At 41.0% G+C, this 21,528-nt stretch overlaps 1 protein-coding gene across 2 annotated transcripts in view; it reads left to right on the top strand.

The window, feature by feature from the left end:
• The window catches only part of rnf220a (ring finger protein 220a), a 176,507-nt gene that overhangs the window by 134,810 nt on the left and 20,169 nt on the right, over positions 1–21,528 (top strand). For both annotated transcript variants that reach the window (XM_061693486.1, XM_061693484.1), the window contains 4 exons: positions 5,804–5,933; positions 14,978–15,170; positions 15,616–15,671; positions 15,796–15,910. In XM_061693486.1, the coding sequence (XP_061549470.1) occupies positions 5,804–5,933; positions 14,978–15,170; positions 15,616–15,671; positions 15,796–15,910 (494 nt within the window). The remainder of the gene's footprint in view (positions 1–5,803; positions 5,934–14,977; positions 15,171–15,615; positions 15,672–15,795; positions 15,911–21,528) is intronic.

The following is a 21,528-nucleotide window of genomic DNA, read 5'->3' as shown; positions in this document are numbered from 1 at the left end:
ACCCGAGTGCAATGTAGACCGATCTTCTAATGCGGAGCCCTCATAGCTATTAATGTTGGATCACTAAAGCCCACTCAAATAGAATAGGCAATGTGTCGCAATATTTTTCATTGGCATAATGTTTACACGATCGGAAAAGTTCTCCTCATTGCTCCTCACTTTGTCCGGCCTATTCTTCGGATGTGATGGGGTCAGTTAAAATTCATATTTGCATTGTTTATATGTTATGTAATACATGCACGTAACTTCCAGCAAGTTTTCAACCATAGTTCAGCTAACAATTTCTTTTGTATGACTCATATTGAGTCCTCCCCGAACATACCCGAAGCTCAAGACACCGGGGTGTGGTTACTTTATCTACCGCAAGGGCTACCCGAAGTGACGTTGCAATTGACAAACAAAGCGCACTACACAGTATACACAATGGAGAGCAACGTGTTGGTATATGTGGAGGAAGAGGATTTCGACATACAGGAACACCCAACTGAACTTGGCATCGTGAAAGCGTACGTTTGAGCCAATCAGGAGGTTGGAACAGTGATGACGACGAGCAGCCAAGTAGCGCCTGTACAATAGAAAAAGAGAGTGGCTCGATGTGACGGTATGTCAAAAGCATAGTCCAATAATGGCAACCTAGGGGTGCCAATATTTCTTAACACGACTATACGTATTATATATTCATATATGTTTCAGTGACATGGCACAACCTTTTACATAGTATGCAGTATTCCTATATATTATGTGCCTCTCGCTCAAGTTGCGTTATAAAACGCCGCACAGAGAGTCTTTGCCGTGTGTCTGTTGGCTTGTCATATAGGCAAATTTACAGACCACAGTCCTGAAAACTACTGCGTGGGTCTTTTTTTCCAACTGCCCAGTGCATAGTAACCATAATAGAGTCGTAGGTATATACAAGGAAATGCTCACCTTGTCTACGTCGCTTTGTTCCTGCACTGTGGCGGTTGCAAGATTTAGTTCTCTTGCTGGAGGTTGAGGTCCCGATGGCCTTAGGAAAAATAGTTGGCACCGCAGCTGGTTTCCGCCTCTACCTCTGTATCCAATGCTTTCTGCTAAGTCTTTCTCAAAACACGCCGGTTCGAAGTGATCAGCACAGTTTGGAATGCTTGCTAGGCACCAATAGCTGACCGTGTTTCTTCCCCCGTCTGTTGACTTTCCCTATCCACTGGTCATGTATTCCTTTTTAGAAAGCCAAAAAAAACCAAAAACTTGCCGCTGCTTGAACCATTTGTACAACCAAATGCCACAATAAACCATCGCGACATTGTTAAATCATATGACAACAAATATACAAGGACGGGGACAACAGCATGGAACAATAGCTCACAACGCCGAATGAACAGGATGTTTGGCTTGTGTGACTTCACAGGGCCGGAAAGAGACGAAGACTGTAAGGCACTGGATGCAAAAAGCAGAAGGCGCATTCTGCATCACATTTATCGATTTAACTGCTGTAGATCTGCTATATAATCACTTTGAAATGGCAGTGGTCGTTTGTAAAGGGGTTCTGGAGTTATCAAGAAAACGTTTCAAGTCTTTGTCCTCTGACCTTTAAGTGTTATTGTTAAGCAAAATCTTTATTTATATTTTATTTGACGTTCATGCTCCGATTTAAAATAAATAAATTAGAACTTACTCATCAGTTACTCATTACTTGAGTAGTTTTTTTACTTAGTACTTTTTTTATTCTTACTCAGATTTGTTTGGAGGACTACTTGTTACTTGAGTAATATTTTTCAGAGGTAACTGCTCATATTTGAGGACAATATTTGGCTACTCTACTGACCTCCGATGGTACCAACCATGAAGTGGAAAGATACTAGAATATTAATTGTTGAAACTATGTCACAATGACGGGCGGCACGGTGGACGACTAGTTAGCACATCTGCGTCACAGTTCTGAGGACCTGGGTTCAAATCCTGTCAGCCAATGGACTGCGGGCCAAAAGGCCCTTTTACTGTAATCTTTCCAAAAGAGAGAGACAGAGAGGAGACAGACTGAAGATAAAGGAACTATGAAGGGAAAAAAGTTATAAATCCATCAAATGTTACTACCTGCGCAACTCACCCAACCACACCACTAACTAAACACAATTAAAGGAAACACCAGGTTTATTAAACAGTGGGGCAAAAACGTATTTAGTCAGCCACCAATTGTGCAAGTTCTCCCACTTAAAAATATGAGAGAGGCCTGTAATTTTCATCATAGGTATACCTCACCTATGAGAGACAAAATGAGGGGAAAAAAATCCAGAAAATGGTCTCTTCAGGCAGTTCATTTGACCTCATGATTCTCATTTGCTCTGACATGCACTGTGAGGTGTAAGGCCTTATACAGACAGTTGTGTGGCTTTCCTAATCAAGTCCAATTGGTAAAATCAAACACAGCTGGACTCCAATGAAGGTGTAGAACCATCTCAAGGATGATCAGAAGAAATGGACAGCACCTGAGTTAAATATGAGTGTCACAGCAAAGGGTCTGAATACTCATGGCTGTGTGATACTTCAGTTTTGCTTTTTTCATAAAACAGCAAAAATTCAACAATTCCCTTTTTCTGTCAATATGGGGTGCTGTGTGTACGTTGAGGGAACAAATTAAGTTAAATAATTTTAGCAAATTGCTGCAATATAAAAGAGTGAAAATTTTAAGGGAGTGAATACTTTCTGTACCAACTGTACCAATGCTGAAAATTACAGGCCTCATCTGTGGCTGTGGCAATTGGTGGCTGACAAAATACTTCGCCCCACTGTGTGTGTGTGTGTGTGTGTGTGTGTGTGTGTGTGTGTGTATACGTATTATGGCCCCAACCGTGTGTGCACACACAAAGCGGCTGAAATAAGTATTTAACACGTCACCATTTTTCTCACTAAATATACTTCCAAAGGTGCTATTGACTTGAAAATCTCAGTAATCCATACATACAAAGAAAGTAACACAAACAAGATCAGAAATTAAGTTGTGTAATAATCTGAAATGACAGTGAAATATTATTGAACACGCCAACTGGTATTTATTTCATACTTTGTACAAAAGCCTTTGTTTGCAATGACACCTTCAAGAAGCCTCCTATATGGAGAAACTAATCGCATGCATTGCTGTGGGGTGATTTTGGCCCATTCCTCCACACAAGCAGTCTTCAAATCTTGAAGGTTCTGTGGGCTTCTTTTATGGACCGTGATTTTCAGTTCTTTCCATAGATTTTTGATTGGATTCAAGTCAGGTAATTGGCTGGGCCATTCTAGGAGCTTTTTTCTTCTTCTTTGAAACCAGTTGAGAGTTTCCTTGGCAATATGTTTTGAATCATTATCCTGCTGAAATGTCCACCATTGTTTCATTTTTATTATCCTCGTAGATGGCAGCAGATTTTTTGCCAAGAATATCTCTGTACATTTGTCCATTCATCCTTCCTTCAATAATGTGAAGTTTACCAGCACCATTTGCTGAAAAGCAGCCCCACACCATCATGTTCCCAACTCCAAACTTCACTGTTGGTACGGTGTTTTTAGGGTGATGTGCAGTTCCATTTCTCTTCCAAACGTGGTGTGCATTATGGCATCCAAACAGATCGATTTTGCTCTCATCTGACCAGACTGTATTCTCCCAGTATTTAACTGGCTTGTTCAAATGTTGTGAAGCAAACTTTAAACACGCTTTGACATGCTTTTTTTTCAGCAATGGAGTCTTGTGTGGTGAGCGTGCATACAGGCCATGGCAACGGAGTGCATTACTCACTGTTTTCCTTGTGACAACAGTGCCTGCTAATTCCAGGTCTTCTTGAAGCTCTACACAGGTTGTCCTTGGCTCTTGGACATCTCTTCTGATTATTCTTTGCACTCCTCTGTCAGAAATCTTGCGAGGAGCACCTAATCGAGGCAAATTGGCATGGAAAGTCAAGACAAAACCTAAAATCTATCAATAATCAAACAGTAATCCAGCCTCATGTCAGTGCAAATGAATATCAGCTGGTTCACTCGTAATTGATGTCCTAAAAAAACGTCTCATTGCCAAGGTGTGAGTCAAGACACATCTCATGATGGGTAAGAGCAAAGAGCTGTCTCAAGACCATCGCAAAGTAATTGTTGGAAAATGTAACGGTGGCATTGGTTACAGGTGCATAGCTAAGGTTCTGAATGTTCCAGTGAGCACGGTTGGGTCCAAAATACGTAAGGAGAAAGCCAATCATACCACCTTAAATTTGCCTCGATCAGGTGCTCCTCGCAAGATTTATGATAGAGGAGTGCAAAGAATAATCAGAAGAGTTGTCCAAGAGCCAAGGACCACTTTTTGGAGAGCTTCAGAAAGACCTGGAATTAGCAGGTACATTTGTCACAAGGAAAATAGTGAGTAATGCACTCCGCCGCCATGGCCTGTATGCACGCTCATCATGCAAGAGCCCATTGCTGGAAAAAAAAAAGCTCGTTTAGTTTGCTGAACAACATTTGGACAAGCCAGTTAAATACTGGGAGAATATAGTCTGGTCCAGGATGGTGACCAACTGATTAGCACATCTGCCTCACAGTTCTGGGGACCGGGGTTCAAATCCCTGCCCCGTGCATGGGTGGGTTTTCGCCGGGCACTCTGGTTTTCTCCCACATCCCAAAAACATGCGTTGTAGGTTGATTGAAGACTCTAAATTTCCAGTAGGTGTGAATGTGACTGCGAATGGTTATTTGTATTTGCCCTGCGATTGGCCGGCGACCGGTTCAGGGTGTACCCCACCTCCCGCCCGAAGATAGCTGGGATAGGCTCCAGCAGCCCGCGGCCCTAGTGAGGATAAGCGGTAAAGAAAATGGATGGATGGAATATAGTCTGGTCGGATGAGAGCAAAATTGAACTGTTTGGATGCCATAATGCGCACCACGTTTGGAGGAGAAATAGCACTGCACATCACCCTAAAAACACCATACCAACAGTGAAGTTTGGAGGTAGGAACATGATGGTGTCGGCTACTATTCAGCAAATGGTACTGGTAAACGTCAAATCATTGAAGGAAGGATGAATGGGCAAATGTACAGAGACATTCCTGACAAAAATCCGTCAATCTACGAAGATGATGAAAATGAAACAAGGGTGGACATTTCAGCAGGATAATGATCCAAAACATACTGCCAAGGAAACTCTCAGTTGGTTTTAAAAAAATTAATCAATAAAGCTGCTAGAATGGCATGTTTGGATGTATGGATTACTTGGGTGGTTCCCAACATCTGGTGAAATTTTCATTTCAATAGCACCTTTGGAAATCTATTTAGTGAGTAAAATGGTGACGTGTTAAATACTTATTTCAGCCGCTATATGTGCCCTGCAATTGGCTGGCGACCAGTTCAGGCTTGAACCTCGCCCATAGTCATCTCGGATAGGCTCCAGCTCGCCCGCGACCCTAATGTGGATAAGCGGTACGGAAAATGGATGGATGGATGGATGGATGTTACAATTGTGCCATTTATTGCCTTTTTCATTCAATCAACAAAGCGCTTATATGTCAAACTTAAACCATCACAGTCTGATTTTGGCCTATGTTATGCGTACAACAGTAGAAAAAAAAAGATTTTGATGGCATGGGACCTTTTAAGAAAAATTACAAAAAATTATGAAATTATTATGAATTTCTTTTTTTTTTTCCCCACGACTCTTTAGTTTCTAACATGTTGAAATTGTGGCAACAGTTAGGTTCTGGTTGTAAACCAATAATTAAACATGAAAAAATAAAAAAACAGTGTCATTTGTAGTGTGACAAACAATATCTCTAATTTTAACATCATTAACATGTGCCCATTTGTTTGTCAGCGTGAGGGTGTGCTCGGTGATGACGACTCTGCAGATATGGACGGTGACAGTGGGCGTGGCTTTGAGGAGTATGAATGGGCAGGACAGAAAAGGATCAGAGCAACCGCGCTTCTGGAGGGTGGTTTCAGAGGTATGCACGTACACACAACATGTCTGGGCTTTTTTTTCTACAAACAAAGCCGTACATTATGAAAATGAGGAAGAAGAAGAATAGTCTTTATTTTCATGAATAAATGCATATTCATGAACGGTCCTCTGCATTTTATGCATCACACCAGTGGACCTTTTATGCATCACACCAGTGGACAAACACAAACAGTTATTGGCACACACTGGAGAAGTAGACAAATTAGATCCCAATGAGAGTTCAGGCATATGTGTCTTGCTCAGGGACACCACAGCCATGGGTCCAGGGCGATGTTGGCGGTTGAAGGTGGATGGTTCATTGCCACATCCACTCAAGCGCTGTCAGTCAACACTTGGCGAAACTGATGTTTTTTGTCTTCTGCCCGCAATCTTCTTCCCACAGTTTCTGCCAGTAGTTGACTGGAACCAGGATCCCCACTGCGGCAGGCTGTGATCTTAAAGGTCCCATATTTTGGCTATTTAAACCTCCATAGGGTGACTCTTTAAAATGGACTTAGTATAAAAGTGTCCATTTTATAAATAAAAAAAAAAAAACACCTTGGTTTGTCTTCAGAGTGTCCAGAAAAGGCACCTCTGACAGCTACACTGTACTTTTGTTTGACCCAGTCTTGTATTCGCTTTGTCCATATCTGGCTAAGACTGCATCCCCTTTCCTTTGATTGGTTGCCTCTTTGTAGAAGACCCTACCCACACTACTTGTGACATCACACGCGTTTTGTGATATTGACAGCACTAGCTCGGGAGCCTAGAAGTAGGCGTAGATCTTCGCTAGTGACGTAGATAAGCTCAATAAATTAAAATGACCTGATTTCAGGCCTCTCGGCAGAAAATTGTCTAACTCAGGAATGGGTGGATGATTTTAATTCATATTTCACATTTACTGAGGTTCCATAAAGCCAATATAACATCCCAAATACTAGAAAAAGTTAGTTTGATAAAATATGGGACCTTTAACGTATTAGCCAATCGGACGTATGCGCTTGTGTGGGTGGCTCTTGCATTTTTGACTGTGGCATGAAACTTGTAATTCAGTTGTGTGTAATAATGTGAAATGACACTGTACTTTTGTTTGACCCAGTCTTGTATCTGCTTTGTCCATATCTGGCTAAGACCGCGCCCCTTTCCTCTGATTGTTTGCCTCTGAGTAGAACACCCTACCCTCACTACTTGTGAGTGCACACGTGTTTTGTTATATTGACAGCACTGGCTCGGGCGCCTAGAGGTAGGCGGAGATCTTCGCTTGTGACGTAGATAAGCTCGAGAAATTCTAATGACATGATTTTAGGCGTCTCGGCAGAAAAACATCTAACTCAGGAATCCGTCGACAATTTTAATTCATATTTCACATTTACTGAGGTACCATAGAACCAATATAACATCCCAAATACTAAAAAAAGTCGGTTTGGTAAAATATGTGACCTTAACATTTTAGCCAATCAGAAGTATATGCGTGCACACAAAAGCTCAGCTTATAATGCATTTTTAAACAAAAATATAATTATTCTCTATTCTCTATAATCAGTGTGTGAGTGTGTGTGCTTAACAAAGGACAGTCAGCCAAAGCCAGCTCTGATAAAAATAGTACATTCGTTGATAATATTATCACTCATTGATGACATCACCACCAAGACATCAATTATGCTTGTCAGTAAGTGTGCAGATCCATGTGCGTAACTACAGTTTGGATTCTAAAACTCTACAAAGGTAGTGCTATGTATACAACCCCTGGCCCTGCTCCCACTTTCATGTTACTTCTGCTGCTTGCCCCCTTTTCCCCTTGTTCAAATTAATTCTTAACACACTCATACCAGTCCTCACCTGTCTCCTACCCATGGGAGGCAGACAAGACAGATCAATGATGAATCTCAGCTAAACCGCACTAAAGAGCAGCATAAGGGTTTGACGGTAGCTCCCCCAGCCATCTATCTCCTTCATGCTCCCTCCTACATCCGTCTCTCTCTCTCTTGAGCATTGGTAAACGAGTAGACACTGGACCCTTCTGCCGCACTCTAATAGGGCACCTTGTGATGTGGCACAGATAACTGATGTGGCCTGGGGAGAAGGACTTGAAAAGCCGCCCCCCCCCCCCCCCACACACACACACACACACACACACACTCATACACAGAGACACACACTTGCGGCAAAAAGCTCAGAAGGTGGATTTTGTCATGAAAGCTATGCAGTGGTTCCAAGAGACGGTACAGAATCCATAACCCTCTCGAGGAAAACGTCTGGCTACATGAATTGAGATGCTGCTTGGAGTATCCTCAGCTGGCAGGATGAAGAGAGGCCCTGTTGCTTTGACCAGACATTCTGTCCTTTCAAAGTGAAGGAGAGGCAGGCAGGACGAAATCGAACAGCTCAGTTTATGATTCATCTCTGTGAAGTTGAAGACTTTGCTATGTGTCTCGCAGGGGCTTAGCCATATTGAAAGAACCCTCCTTGCACCAACAGTTCTGCTTTCTGTTTGTTGTCTTCCTGTTTCTGAAAACGGAAGTAGGTTTTATTCTACCTTTTATAGTTTGCCATCAAGAATATTCACTATGAGCCATATTCTCCAATGTGCGTTAGAGGGGAAAGGCAGACAGCTGCCCGCTGTTGTGGCTGTGAAAATTCTCCCGTTGACTTCATTCTGCCATTTGCACACTTTAATTAATCAATCATAAACCTGAAAATGTGGGTATTTCCTGTCAATCTGAACTTGCGCCTATTCTCATGGCCACTGAAGCACTTGTCCTTGATGGCTTCAGAGGCTGTAGTAAGTACGGCACCCCAGGAAGGTGAAGGTTTTCCCCCATTTCGTTCTTATAATGCACACGACCTGATCCATTGTTGTTGTCGTCCCCATGGTAATGAGTATATTCGGTCGCGTTTGAGTTGACCAGATAAAGCCCAGTGTTCGTAAAAAATGAGATGCTGTGGTATTGGAATACAAGATTTTATTGCAGTAGTCTGACATAGTCCAATTGTGAACAACCAAATTAGTCTTGTTTTCTGATCCAGGCATTACGTGTTGTCTGTCTCAAACATGTAGTCTGTCCCACACCGCCGACATGTTTAAAAAAAAAAAAAGAACTATTGGTTGTCAGATATTTACAGTACAACGTCAAAAGACACATGACAAGGCTAAAAATAAACTAGCTTTTGGATTCAAATGTACTGTACACAATGGCGACGCGGAGTAAATGTCTTTTGCGGATTGATCGGATCGGCGAATTATGACATTAAAGCCGATCAAATGCTAATTATCGGCCGATGCCGATCATGCCGATCAGATCGGTGCAAAGTCTACTGCCTGCTACAAAATTTGGGTCTGTAATGCACCTAGAAGAGCATTTTTTAAATCAACAGTTACGGATATTAAACAAGAAGGCATTCACAATCTTTGTTGTAGTCAATCCAAGAGATTTTAGATGGTGTTGAGGTCAGGGCCGTCAAATTCTTCTACACAGAAATAAGATTTCATCTTGCTTTGCCCCAATTTTTTAAAGATGTCAACCCACACGTATCATTGAAGTGTGGCGCAGAGAGGAACTGAGACAGACAAATCCTTAAATTTGATGTCAGCCCGTCTGGAGAGACAGAAGAGAAGAAGGGGATTATTTCCGATTGAGAGGGCCAAGAAGGCTTTCGGAATGTGGAGAAATCTCTTCTTTGTAAATTGACTTCAAAGATGACTGTCTCATCTTTGTTCCTTGACTGGTCTCTCGTGCCTCCATCTGACCTGTAAAGGGCAGAAAGATAGTGTGATGACCTTTGACACCCCATTTCAAACTGTCTAGGGGGGGGCGACTGATAATTGCTATGGTAACAGCATATTGCAGTTCGGATGGATTGGCCCAATTTGTTCATCCCAGCGATTTCTTTAATCCATCTATGATCTTTCAATCTGTACATATATTGTTCATAGTTGTGACTGTCTTTTGTGCATGGTTGTTCGGGGATATTCTATGGCAATGAGACAAGCTGCTGTGTTTGACTACTTAATTGATTCATGGAAACTATTTATCGAGCAGCGCTGCTGGGTAGGAGGACAGTAAGAACAAATGTGTGATTATATTTGAAGAGAAATATGAAGATTATGGGCCATAAAGAAAGCATAAACTAAATCAAAGAACAATACAGAAACAACTGAGAGGAAGATGAGGTTATCATTCAAAAGAGCTAAGATCAGTTACGAGGAACTGAGAATGAGAGGTAAGATAAAACGGGGTCGAGAGTGACAGTGCATAACTTGAGTGAAAGGCAGTTAGAGTGGAGCTGACCTTAACCTTCTAGATTAGATTGGCCTGCCAAGACTGTTTAGAGGGCCAGATAGAAAGAAGTATTGGAAAGACATACAAATAGGTCACACACACCACAGTGAACATGCACTGCCTGAGCAACTGCATGTTTTGCCTGCTGAGATTTTTGTTTATATTAAATTGGCCTATAAGCAGTGAAATGCTGTATTACCGCCATCTTGAACCAACATAATATACAGTATATCCTAATCCATGAGAGATGATGCTGGCAACTTTTCACTTTGTCAATTCTAAAAAACATAGGAAATTATATCTAAATTATTAACCTACACTATATTGCCAAAAGGATTGGTCACCTGCCTTGACTCACATGAATTTAAGTGACATCCCATTCCTAATCCATAGGATTCAGTATGACGTCGGTCCACCCTTTGCAGCTATAACAGCTTCAACTCTTCTGGAAAGGCTGTCCACACGGTTTAGGAGTGTGTTTATGAGCAGCTGAGTTCTGGAGTAGTTGTAAAGTGGAGATTTTCTTTTTGGGAAGACCAGAGAGCCGGGTATTTTTGTAGTCTAAATGACGGGAGATAAAACTGTGCATCGGCACCTCCGTGTTAGCCAGAGAGAGAAACGGGCAGACCCTGGTTATATTCTTAAGATTGTAAAAGTAAATCTTAGCTACATTCTTGATATGTGGAATAAAAGTAAGCTCCAACTAAAAAAATATACCCAGGGTTTTAACACGTGAGGGTTTAAAATCTTATAGTTTTGGGAAAAGGTTCTCTCTCCTGTCTTCAGGACCGATAACTAAAACATCTGTTTTGTGTGTGTCTGGATAGTAAGTAATAAGACAGTTCAGTACTTCAGTTTTTTTTTACACAGATTTATATCAGGCACTCAGTACCACATATGCAGTTAAAGGATATAATTTCATCACTCATAAATGAGATTTTTTTTCTTTTCCTGCAGGGAGGGGGGCGGTTAGTCGTTTACTCGACTAAATAGCTATAGGATAATCAATTCTTAAAAGATTCGATAGTGATAGCCCGAGGGCACACAATCAAGGAGGCAAGTAGAAAAGATCCTTGATCCTCGGTGGATGCACCAGTGGCAAGTTCGGGATCCCTCCAGGGCTCTTTCGCCGCGAAAGGAGGAGCCGTTAGCTCGTGACGGTTAACTAGCAGGCTCAAGGAGCCACTGGCCTCAGCCAGCAAGTGTTAACCGCACCGAGATAAGTTGAAAGTTGGCCCAGTCCCTAGTGGTAGTATTAGCAACGCTTCGTTGGCCAATGTCCCCAGGGTTTACCATGTTTATTTGAATATACAATGCATTTTTATTCTTATATGCATGTTAGTAGCGTAGATTAGGCCAATTGAGACATCGACTGAGTAGGTTTAGTCTCGACATATGATCTATATTATTTAAGACACCTCCATGGCGTAATACAGAAATATAAAACTGGTTATTCACTGATTAGCATACCATGTTGAGGATAATTGCTCAGAAGCAAGTTATCAAGAAAAGTCTTCTTCTTTTCCTCTCGGCTTCTCCCGTTAGGGGTCGCCACAGCGTGCCATCCTTTTCCATGTTAGCCTATCTCTTGCATCGGACTCTCTAACGCAGGCATGCCCAAAGTCCGGCCCGCGGGCCAAATCCGGCCCGTGTCCAAATTTCCTCCGGCCCGAAGCATCATGTCATAAAATCAATAATATGTGGCCCGCCAGCACAGGTTACCACAGTAATCAATACAGACATACAAAAAAAAAAAGCCATTTTATATTTCACCAGAGGGTGGCAGTAGACCTGTGGCCGCACTCTCGTTGTGTGACCCCTTTGTGAACTTTTACCCCTGTGGTATGTTTTTAGCCCATTTCTAAAATGGCAACTGAAACTAAAAAGAGGAAAGTTGACAACGAGGGCCGCAGTGTCCAGGACAAGTGGATTTCTTCACTGACATGCGAAACAACTGTGTCTGCCTAATTTGCCAAGAGGCTGTGGCTGTTTTCAAAGAATTTAATTACCAGACGAATCATGCTAACTACGACAAGCTGCCGGCGAGCAAATGCGCTGAAAAACTGAAGCCACTGGAAGCTGTTTTGATAGCACAGTAGCGCTTTTTCACAAGAGCCCGTGATTCAAATGAAAATTCTACAAAGGCGAGCTACGAGTCTCAGTGAATTGATTTTTTTGTGATGATCAAACCACAGTTTTGTCAAATTTCTGTCATCTGATTTGACTATACTATAGTCAAATCAGATGACTATATTATACATTATAATAATAGTATAATCACTTTACTAGCTGCATAGCCACTATACTATTCTTTGTCAAAATGCACTGGGATGTGATTTGTTAGAACAAAATCAATAAATACATGTTTCTAAAAAATTTCAGTCAACTTTTATAAAGTAGTTGATTTGTATTTAATTTATTATTATTTTAACCTTTAACTATCCTGGTAATGCAATGGAAAACATATTCTCATTTGCAATATCGACCTAGCTGCAGACAGCAAAGTGATATAGTTAAATATTTACATGTTAATTTACAATGTTAATGGTTCAAGGAATGTCTGGCCGAATGGTCGGCCCCCATACATTTTCATCTGACCAAATCTGGCCCTCTTTGCAAAAAGTTTGGACACCCCTGCTCTAACGCTAGCGGCCTTCATATCTTCCCTTACTGCATCTATCAACCTTCTCTTTGGTCTTCCTTGAGCTTTCTTGCCTGGCAGCTTCATCCTCATCATCCTTCTACCAATATACTCACTAGGTCTCCTCTGGACATGTCAAAACCATCCAAGTCTGCTCTCTCTAACTTTGTCTCCAAAACATCTAACCTTGGCTGTTCCTCTGATGAGCTCATTTCAAATCCAACTTGGTCACACCGAAAGAGAATCTCAACATCTTCACTTCCGCCACCTCCAGCTCTGCTTCCTGTTGTCTCTTCAGTGCCACTGTCTCTAATCCGTACATCATGGCTGGCCTCACCACTGTCTTGTAAACCTTGCCCTTCATCCTAGCAGAGGCTCTTCCGTCGCATGACACACCGGACACCTTTCTCCACCCATTCCAACCTGCTTGGACCTGTTTTTTTCACTTCCTTACCACATTCAACATTGCTCTGGACTGTTGAGCCCAAGTCCAGTATATAAAACTCCTCCACCCTCGCTATCGCTTCTCCTTGTAGCCTCACGCTTACCCCTCCACACCTCTCATTAGTGCACATACACTGGGTACGGAAATTATATTCAGATCCCTTTAAAATTTTCACTGTTATATTGCAGCCATTTGCTAAAATAATTTAAGTTCAATTTTTTTCCTCTAAGTGATGGTGGCATATTGGAAAATGGAAAAAACTGACATTTCATAAATGTATGCCATGGCAGCATACATGAGGTTACGAAAAAGCTGTACCACTTGCATTCCAATATGCCACCATCACCTATGCAACAAGGTTCCCAAAGCATACAGTGCTGTGTGCGAAAAGGCGAAGACGTTGCAGAGTGATTTGCTAGCGAGCACACTGTTATTTCGATGTAGTTATGTGTTTTTACTTACATTTTTTACTCCACAACAATAAAAACAAGGTAAACATTGCTTTGTTCTGGAGCTAGAACAGATTGCATTGTCATGTATTTCAATGGGAAGCAACTTGGTTTACAAACCATAAGTAAGTTTCCTCAGGAGTCACAGAAAATGTTACATTTTTAAACTGCGGTTCCACTGTTTATCTCAATGTTACACATTAATCTTAGTGACTCGTTTAGGTTTCATCCATGCTCACATCCTTTGGAAGCTTTGTTTGGATTTGAGGCATCAAAGGCTGAAATCCTTGCCAAGGTCCTTAAGACAAGCTGCAGTCGTTTGTTTTCAAAAATACCTGGTGTTGCAATGAGACTTGTATACTGGGAGTGCAGGTTAAATAAGATGGCTGTCAAGTGTCAACACTGTCAAGTCTTACACACACCTTTCTTGCACACAGTAGTCCAACTGAGTGCTTGTAGAAATCGGGAGAGGTTTAAGATGGCTGTCTAGCTTGTCACAGGTTACATCTTAAGTCCACACACACACATACACACACAGCTTCAAGTGTGGGGATTGGCAGTATGAATGTCATTCGCACTCTTAGACCCAAGTACACATGCACACCCTTACCTTTGGTAGAGGAGGCAGACACACACCTTGAAGGAGTCGTGAAGACAGGATTTAAGTGACAGACACGGACGGTCTAAAACAAACACTGAGGAGACTTCTCTAAGTGACGGACACACAGAGTTGGTTTTGCGACTAAGTGGAGCTGAATGCACCTGTGAGGGTTTGTCTGGTCGTTCATCATTGGGTTTATAGATGTCCCACATACACACAAATGCACACACACACATAACGCGCCGTGCTCTTTCTCACCAGGATTGATTGTTGAGGTCCTAGTCATTGTCAGGTCACCAACAGTAGGCTAAAATTTGTCTTAGTTTCTGCAGTCTTCCGAGTCTGTAACCAATGTTATTGGTCAACATTATTATGTTCTGAAAAATAGATTTCCTTTTATTACTACCAGTGTTTTTAATGCAACTGTGAAATTTTATATGGCAATTCTTTCCTTGATTTATGTATTTTTTTATGAGACAGTTTTGAATGCGCATCAATGTAGAACTTGGAAGGGCTTGCTATATTACTTTTATTTGCTAAAATGGCATGAAGGAAACCATTTCAATTTGTTCTATTTATTTTTTCAAATCTAATAATTTCTCCATTTGGTTTTTCTTTTTTTTCCCCCAAAGCCACCGGTTTTGCCACATGTAATATTAAAGAGAGTGGGGCAGACAGCGATGCCGACCTTGACGTAGATGGAGACGACACATTGGAGTATGGTAAACCCCAATACACTGAAGCTGACATCATCCCATGCTCTGGAGCTGGAGAGGACCAAGGAGAAGCCAGAGAGCGAGAGGCACTCCGGGGAGCTGTGCTCAAGTATGAATCCAAGATCACCAAACACGAAATAAATTTTATCAACGTTGATTGTTATGCTGTCTGTTTTAACTATTACATTTGGCACAACAAACTAAGAAATAGTAAAATTCTAATAAAATATCTCCATCTTGGCATAGTTAGGATGTCAATACCCAAACATCGCTTTCCAGTAGCTGGACTAGAAAGTTTGATTCAGATTAAAAAATCTTTAGGAAGGTGTTAACTTTATTGGTCATGCATTTTAACCCAGGAGTCAAACTATACTGCATTAATTCAATGACATTTATTCATTTCAATTAGACATTTAATGGTTAATTATTTGAGAATGCTTTTTAAATGAAATTTTAAAGTAGGTGAATAACTTTAATTCTTTTTTTTTTTTTAAATCATTTTCTGTAAAATGAAAAAAGAAAAAAAAAACAAAAAAAACATTTGTCTGTTGCAGCGGAGGCATGCCATCGAACAGAATAACGCCCGAGTTCTCCAAATGGGGAAGTGATGGTAAGAAGACAAACATGAAATTGCAGTATTTATTACATTTGTGGAAGACAACAGCATTTTGGTCATTGGCCATATTGTGATTCAAAAAGTCATTCTCAAACCATGGCTGGTTGTGTGTCCACAGAGATGCCTTCAACGAGCAATGGTGAGAGCTGCAAGATGGACCCAAGCACTCCCTCATCCTCCACCCCTTCCTCCTCTTGCATCCCACGCACCTGTAAAAACAGCGAGATTGAAAAGTAAGTTTCTGGTCTTCTGGTCAAGTTTAACCGGGTGGAATTTAACTTGCACACAATCTCAGTTGACATAAATATATACATTTTGAATTGTACAGACAGCTGTCTTCGGAATTTTTAAGCCCTGATTATATTTTGAGTAGAATGTCTCCCATACCTCAGTAGTCCTCAGATAAGGATTATGTCTGACTGCTTGTTGAGCTTTAGTTAGCAAAGGGGACACCTTTATTTTTCCAGACAATCGCATGTACATACACTCACAAAGGCACACAGCAAGCAGCCAGTGACATAAACTATCCATTAGAACACTCTGTGTGTGTGTGTGTGTGTGTGTGTGTGTGTGTGTGTGTGTGTGTGTGTGTGTCTGTCTGTCTGTCTGTCTGTCTGTCTGTCTCTGTAAGACCAATGCTTTGTAATTCCCTCATTTCCATCCCCTCATTCATATTCTCCCACAAGCAAACAGTCTCAGACCCACACACACACGCAGACATCTTGTCTCCTGCTTACTTAATAGAGGTCAGCTCATTCCAAGAGTGAGAGAGAAATTCTGGCGGACAAACGAGCAGAGAGAGATTTGCCTGATTGATTCTGCATGTGTGGCATCAATCCAGCCATCCATTTTCTGTACCGCTTATCCTCACTATGGTCGCGGGCGTGCTGGAACCTATCCCAGCTATCTTCGGGCAAGAGGCGGGGTACACCCTGAACCGGTCACCAGCCAATCGCAGGGCACTTATAAACAAACAACCATTTGCACTAACATTCACACCTACGGGCAATTTAGAGTCTTCAATCAACCTACTTTACCTACCACGCATGTTTTTGTGATGTGGGAGGAAACCGGAGTACCTGGAGAAAACCCACGCAGGTACGGGGAGAACATGCAAACTCCACACAGGCAAGGCCAGGATTTGAACCCCAGTCTTCAAAACTGTGAGGCAGATGTGCTCACTAGTCGTTCATCGTGCCCGCCATGTATGTGGTATCGTCTCTTATTTACCCCCAACAAACACATACACACACGCACACACTTTGGTCCATTTTCTATTAGATCATTGGTTTTCATCCTCGCCCTTGTTTTTTTTTTTTTTTTTTTTGACTTGAGTTCCTCCAAACATGAACTAACAAGAATCCTTCAGTTATTGGGTTCTCCAGCGTGAGGCCACATCATCCAGCAGATGAGTTGGCTGAAATAATTTCATCATTATGAAACTATGCACATGTATAATTTTAAACCTTGTGCATTGTTGACTGCATCTTTATCACTCAATTTGTTATACTGGTTTGTCTTTAGCTCTGGGGAGGCAGCATGTGATAAATGTCATTTAAATGAATCAATTGGCACTTAGTGTGTAGGTTGCCCATAATAAATATCACCAAGGGAAAAACCAGTGAATAGAGAAATGTATTGATCAACAACAATGCTCTGGATGTGCGTACGCATGAATATAAATTGTTGTCTGTGTGATCTTGTCTGCTTTACTTGGTGTGTGCGTGCGCGCTTGACTGAGAGGAGACATGTTACTATCGCTGAATAGTAATGCATGGCATCGATTAATTGGTACAAACTAGGGGTGCGTGGTAAAGTCGGTAGAAGGTATAAATTAGGTAAGGTACAGATTTCGACTTAACCAAACAATCGCGATAACACTTATTGATGACACCATTGTATCTGTCTCAGTATGCACAACACTGGTCACAGAGCTCCCAGGCAGCGCTATATATATATATATATATATATATATATATATATATATATATATATATATATATATATATAAAAAAAAAAAATATATATAAAAAAACTCATTCACTGCCAGCCGTTTCCTGAGCAGGGAACCACTAGACTGCCAGGCATTTTCGAGCAATTCCACTGATTCTCCAAGCCCCACAGAATATTATGTACTATGACGATGTTAACACCAAATGAAAGATCAGACTCTCTTCTTTCATCCGAAAAAAAATGTTAGTGTCTAGCTTATACCGTTCTGTAGTAATCGGCAGTCAAATATAGGCTACTTTCATCCAAATCTGTTTCTGGAAGAAAAAAATGGAGAAAACCGCCTTTTTGTGAAAGCACACACATCAAGCAGAACAATGACTTTGACACCAAAATTTTTTTTTTCTTTAGTAAAAATCTCATTTAAAAATTCATGAACAAATGGGCCTCCCACAATTCCTCCAAATTCTCCTCCTCCACCGTTTGCACAATAGTCCAGGTTTTTATTACCTTGCGCATAAAATCTAGCAAAGTTTTATCCACATCTTATTGTATTCTTCTGTTGGCATTGAATGGGATCTTGTGTGGTTGTCATTCTCCTTGAAACCAGTCACTACTTCTGCTCAAAGCAGAACCTGTGCAGTTTAGAAATATAACTATTACTATAAAAATACATTGTTGAAATTGCTGTCGTGGGACGTGGAGAAAAAAAGCTTTCAATTACCTTTTTTTTGTCTGCACTGCGTACTGGAATGGGAGTCGAACGTCTGCTGGATGCATAACCTGTAAGTTTTTAAAAAATACATATGATTACTAGAGAATACTTTTTATTGATGTGTTTTGCAAGGGTAAAGAAAAAAACACATTACTTCTTCGCAATCCTAAAAGACATTCGACTCACAGGTGTTGAATTCCTGCAAGATGGATGAAATTGAAAATTAAAATCAGTACTGGTAACAGTTGTTACTTTGTAATGTGAACTAGTGGGATTAAATATGTTTTTATCTAACAAGGGTTGAAGGAGTGTGTTTACTCGCTAAATGTAGCTAACGCGAGCTGCAAACGAGTTACCTTCGCATTCGCCGGAATTTGTCGATCTTCATCAGAGGAAGCTCGCCTGGCTATCCACTCTGATGATTCCGGATCCCATTTATTCAAATCCTGGTCGGAAGACGATCAGCCAGCAAGCAGCCGAGAGCATTATGCCATATGTATGGCATTGTTGCCCTCTACAGGCTGCCAATCCTCATTGCAGTTATCCATAGGATTGACGATCGTGCATAAACTGCACAAGACCCTCCCCTACCCATCCCCATTAAAAAACGCCATAGACGTCATCAGACGCCATTGGCATGGAATAGATGGATTCTTAATGATGTCTTTGGACGGCATTGGCAGGGAATGAGTTAAAAGACCAGTGCTTCCACATACATTGCTCCCTGCTTTATCAACCGCTCAGAAAGAAAGGACTGTAGGAATAAATGCAAGTTTGTGCTCCACCAGCCAGCAAAGTATGAGATGCGGCTTGATCGCTACCAAAGCAAAGCAAATTTATTTATATAGCGCATTTCATACATAATTTAACTCAGTGCTTTACATGATTAAAAACATTGAAAAACAGGGGGAAAAACTGCTTGTAAACATTTAAAACAAACACAAAAAAATAAAAGCACAAGTAGAACAGCATACAGTTCAAGAAATGCTCTTAAATGCATGAGGAAAAAAGAGTTTTTAACCTGGACTTAAAAACATTGGCACTTGGGGCTGACATCACTTCTGTTGGGAACTTATTCCATTTCTGTGCAGCATAATGGCTAAATGCTGCTACAGCATGTTTGCTTTGGACTCTGTGCTCCACTATTTGACCCGAGTCTGTCGATCTCAGAGCCCTACTGGGTTTAAATTCCATTAACATTTCTTTCATGTACTCAGGACCTAAACCAGGGGTGTCAAACTCATTTTTGTCGCGGGCCATATTGTACTTATGGTTTTCCTCATCATTTATGATACAACCTCAATTCCAATGAAGTTGGGACATTGTGTCAAAACAGAATACAATGATTTGCAAATCATGTTCAACCTATATTTATTTGAATACACTACAAACACAAGATATTTAATGTTCAAACTGATGAACTTTATTGCTTTTAGCAAATAATCATTAACTTAGAATTTTATGGCTGCAACACGTTCCAAAAAAGCAGGGACAGGGTCATGTTTACCACTGTGTTACATCACCTTTTTCTTTTAACAACATTTAATAAAACGGTTGGGAACTGAGGACACTAATTGTTGAAGCTTTGTAGGTCGAATTCTTTCCCATTCTTGATTGATGTACAGTTTCAGCTGTGTACATACCAGACTTTATACCGATCTGATCGGCTTGATCGGTATCGGCCAATAATTAGCATTTTATGCTGATCGGCTTTGTCATAATTTGCCGATTGATCGGCTCCGCAAAAGACATTTACTCCGCGTCGCCGTCGTATAAAGTATATTTGAATCCAAAAGCTAGTTTATTTTTAGCCTTGTCGCGTCTTTTGACGTCATTTCCGATCACTGTGCTTTGTCAAATCAAACGCGGCCGGATACACTCGTTACCACGGCCACGACAACAGCAATGGATCGCGCGTGTATTGTGTTGGTCAAAAAAGAACAAAATGGGGAAAAATGTGTCGTGTCACCGGTGCTCGGGAGAAGACATTCAGTCATGGATTGCTTGAGGTATGTTCACATACTTTTAATATGGTACGGATCACAAGCAGCCAACATTATGTAGCCTAGCAAGCTAGTGCTAGCACTAACGGTTGTACGTAAACATGCCGGTGTTATTTTGAATCATGCTCGAAGGTTTCGGTGTGTGTGTTTGAAGTAATTTAATTACAGTAAGTTAGCGCCCATTATTTCTGTCATTTTGTAATGTTGGTTTGACCTGACTGATTAGAATACATCACCTGGCTAGAAAATATTTTTGAAGGTACTCAGTATATACAGTAAATTAATAAGTCATTTAAATAGACACATTGCACCATCTTGTGATCGGCTCGGTGATCGGTTACCGTTTTTTTTTTTTTTACTCGCTGATCGGCCCCAAAAATCCTGATCGTGTAAAGGACAGGTGTCAAACTCAAGGCCCGGGGGCCAAATCTGGCCCCCCAACTCATTTTATGTGGCCCGCGAAAGCAAATCATCTGTGTGAAATTATTGCTCAAATTCTCATATAAATAGTATTTGTTAGCTATTGCAGGCATTTTCTGTTTACAGTAACTGTAAAAGTTGAACAAACTATTACCCTTTAATTCTGATTTCAAAACTAGGTATCCATCAATTTGTTGTGTGTATGTAATAGTATTATGACTAAACAGTTATATGGTTTCACAGTCAACGGCCCTCTGAGGGAAACCGTGACTACCATGTGGCCCGGGACAAAAATGAGTTTGACACACCTGGTGTAAATCCTCGTACATACATGGGCAGTGCAGAAGTTGAGAGGAGAAAAAAAAAAAAAGGCAGGGAGTTTGAGCTGGTGTACTTCCTAATCCTTGCCTCAATGGTGGGTAACTAGGAACATTTAAAAGTATTGTTATCACTGGAGAACAAGAAGTAATTAACGTGAGAAAGACGCATCATCACCGAGTTTTTGATGCGACTTATAATGGTACGGTAAGTTCGTTACCAGCTAATGGCAAGTAAAGATATGCAGCAAAGCTTCTGTGCAACATTGGCACCCAAGTTTTGTCTCATTAATGACAGCTGGGACACAAATCCATGCACACGTGTATACCCAACTCGACTGATGATGTGTAAGGTTATATTGTAAAAGATTTGTACATGCGTAACAATAAATTCCTCATGAATTAAGTCTAAATGCAACTTGCTTTTACATTATATATATTATACA

Source organism: Phycodurus eques, chromosome 13 (assembly GCF_024500275.1).
Source record: "Phycodurus eques isolate BA_2022a chromosome 13, UOR_Pequ_1.1, whole genome shotgun sequence".
Lineage (NCBI taxonomy): Eukaryota > Metazoa > Chordata > Actinopteri > Syngnathiformes > Syngnathidae > Phycodurus > Phycodurus eques.
The sequence above is the reverse complement of the archived record's forward strand: the minus strand, read 5'-3'. Positions and strand labels throughout refer to the sequence as shown.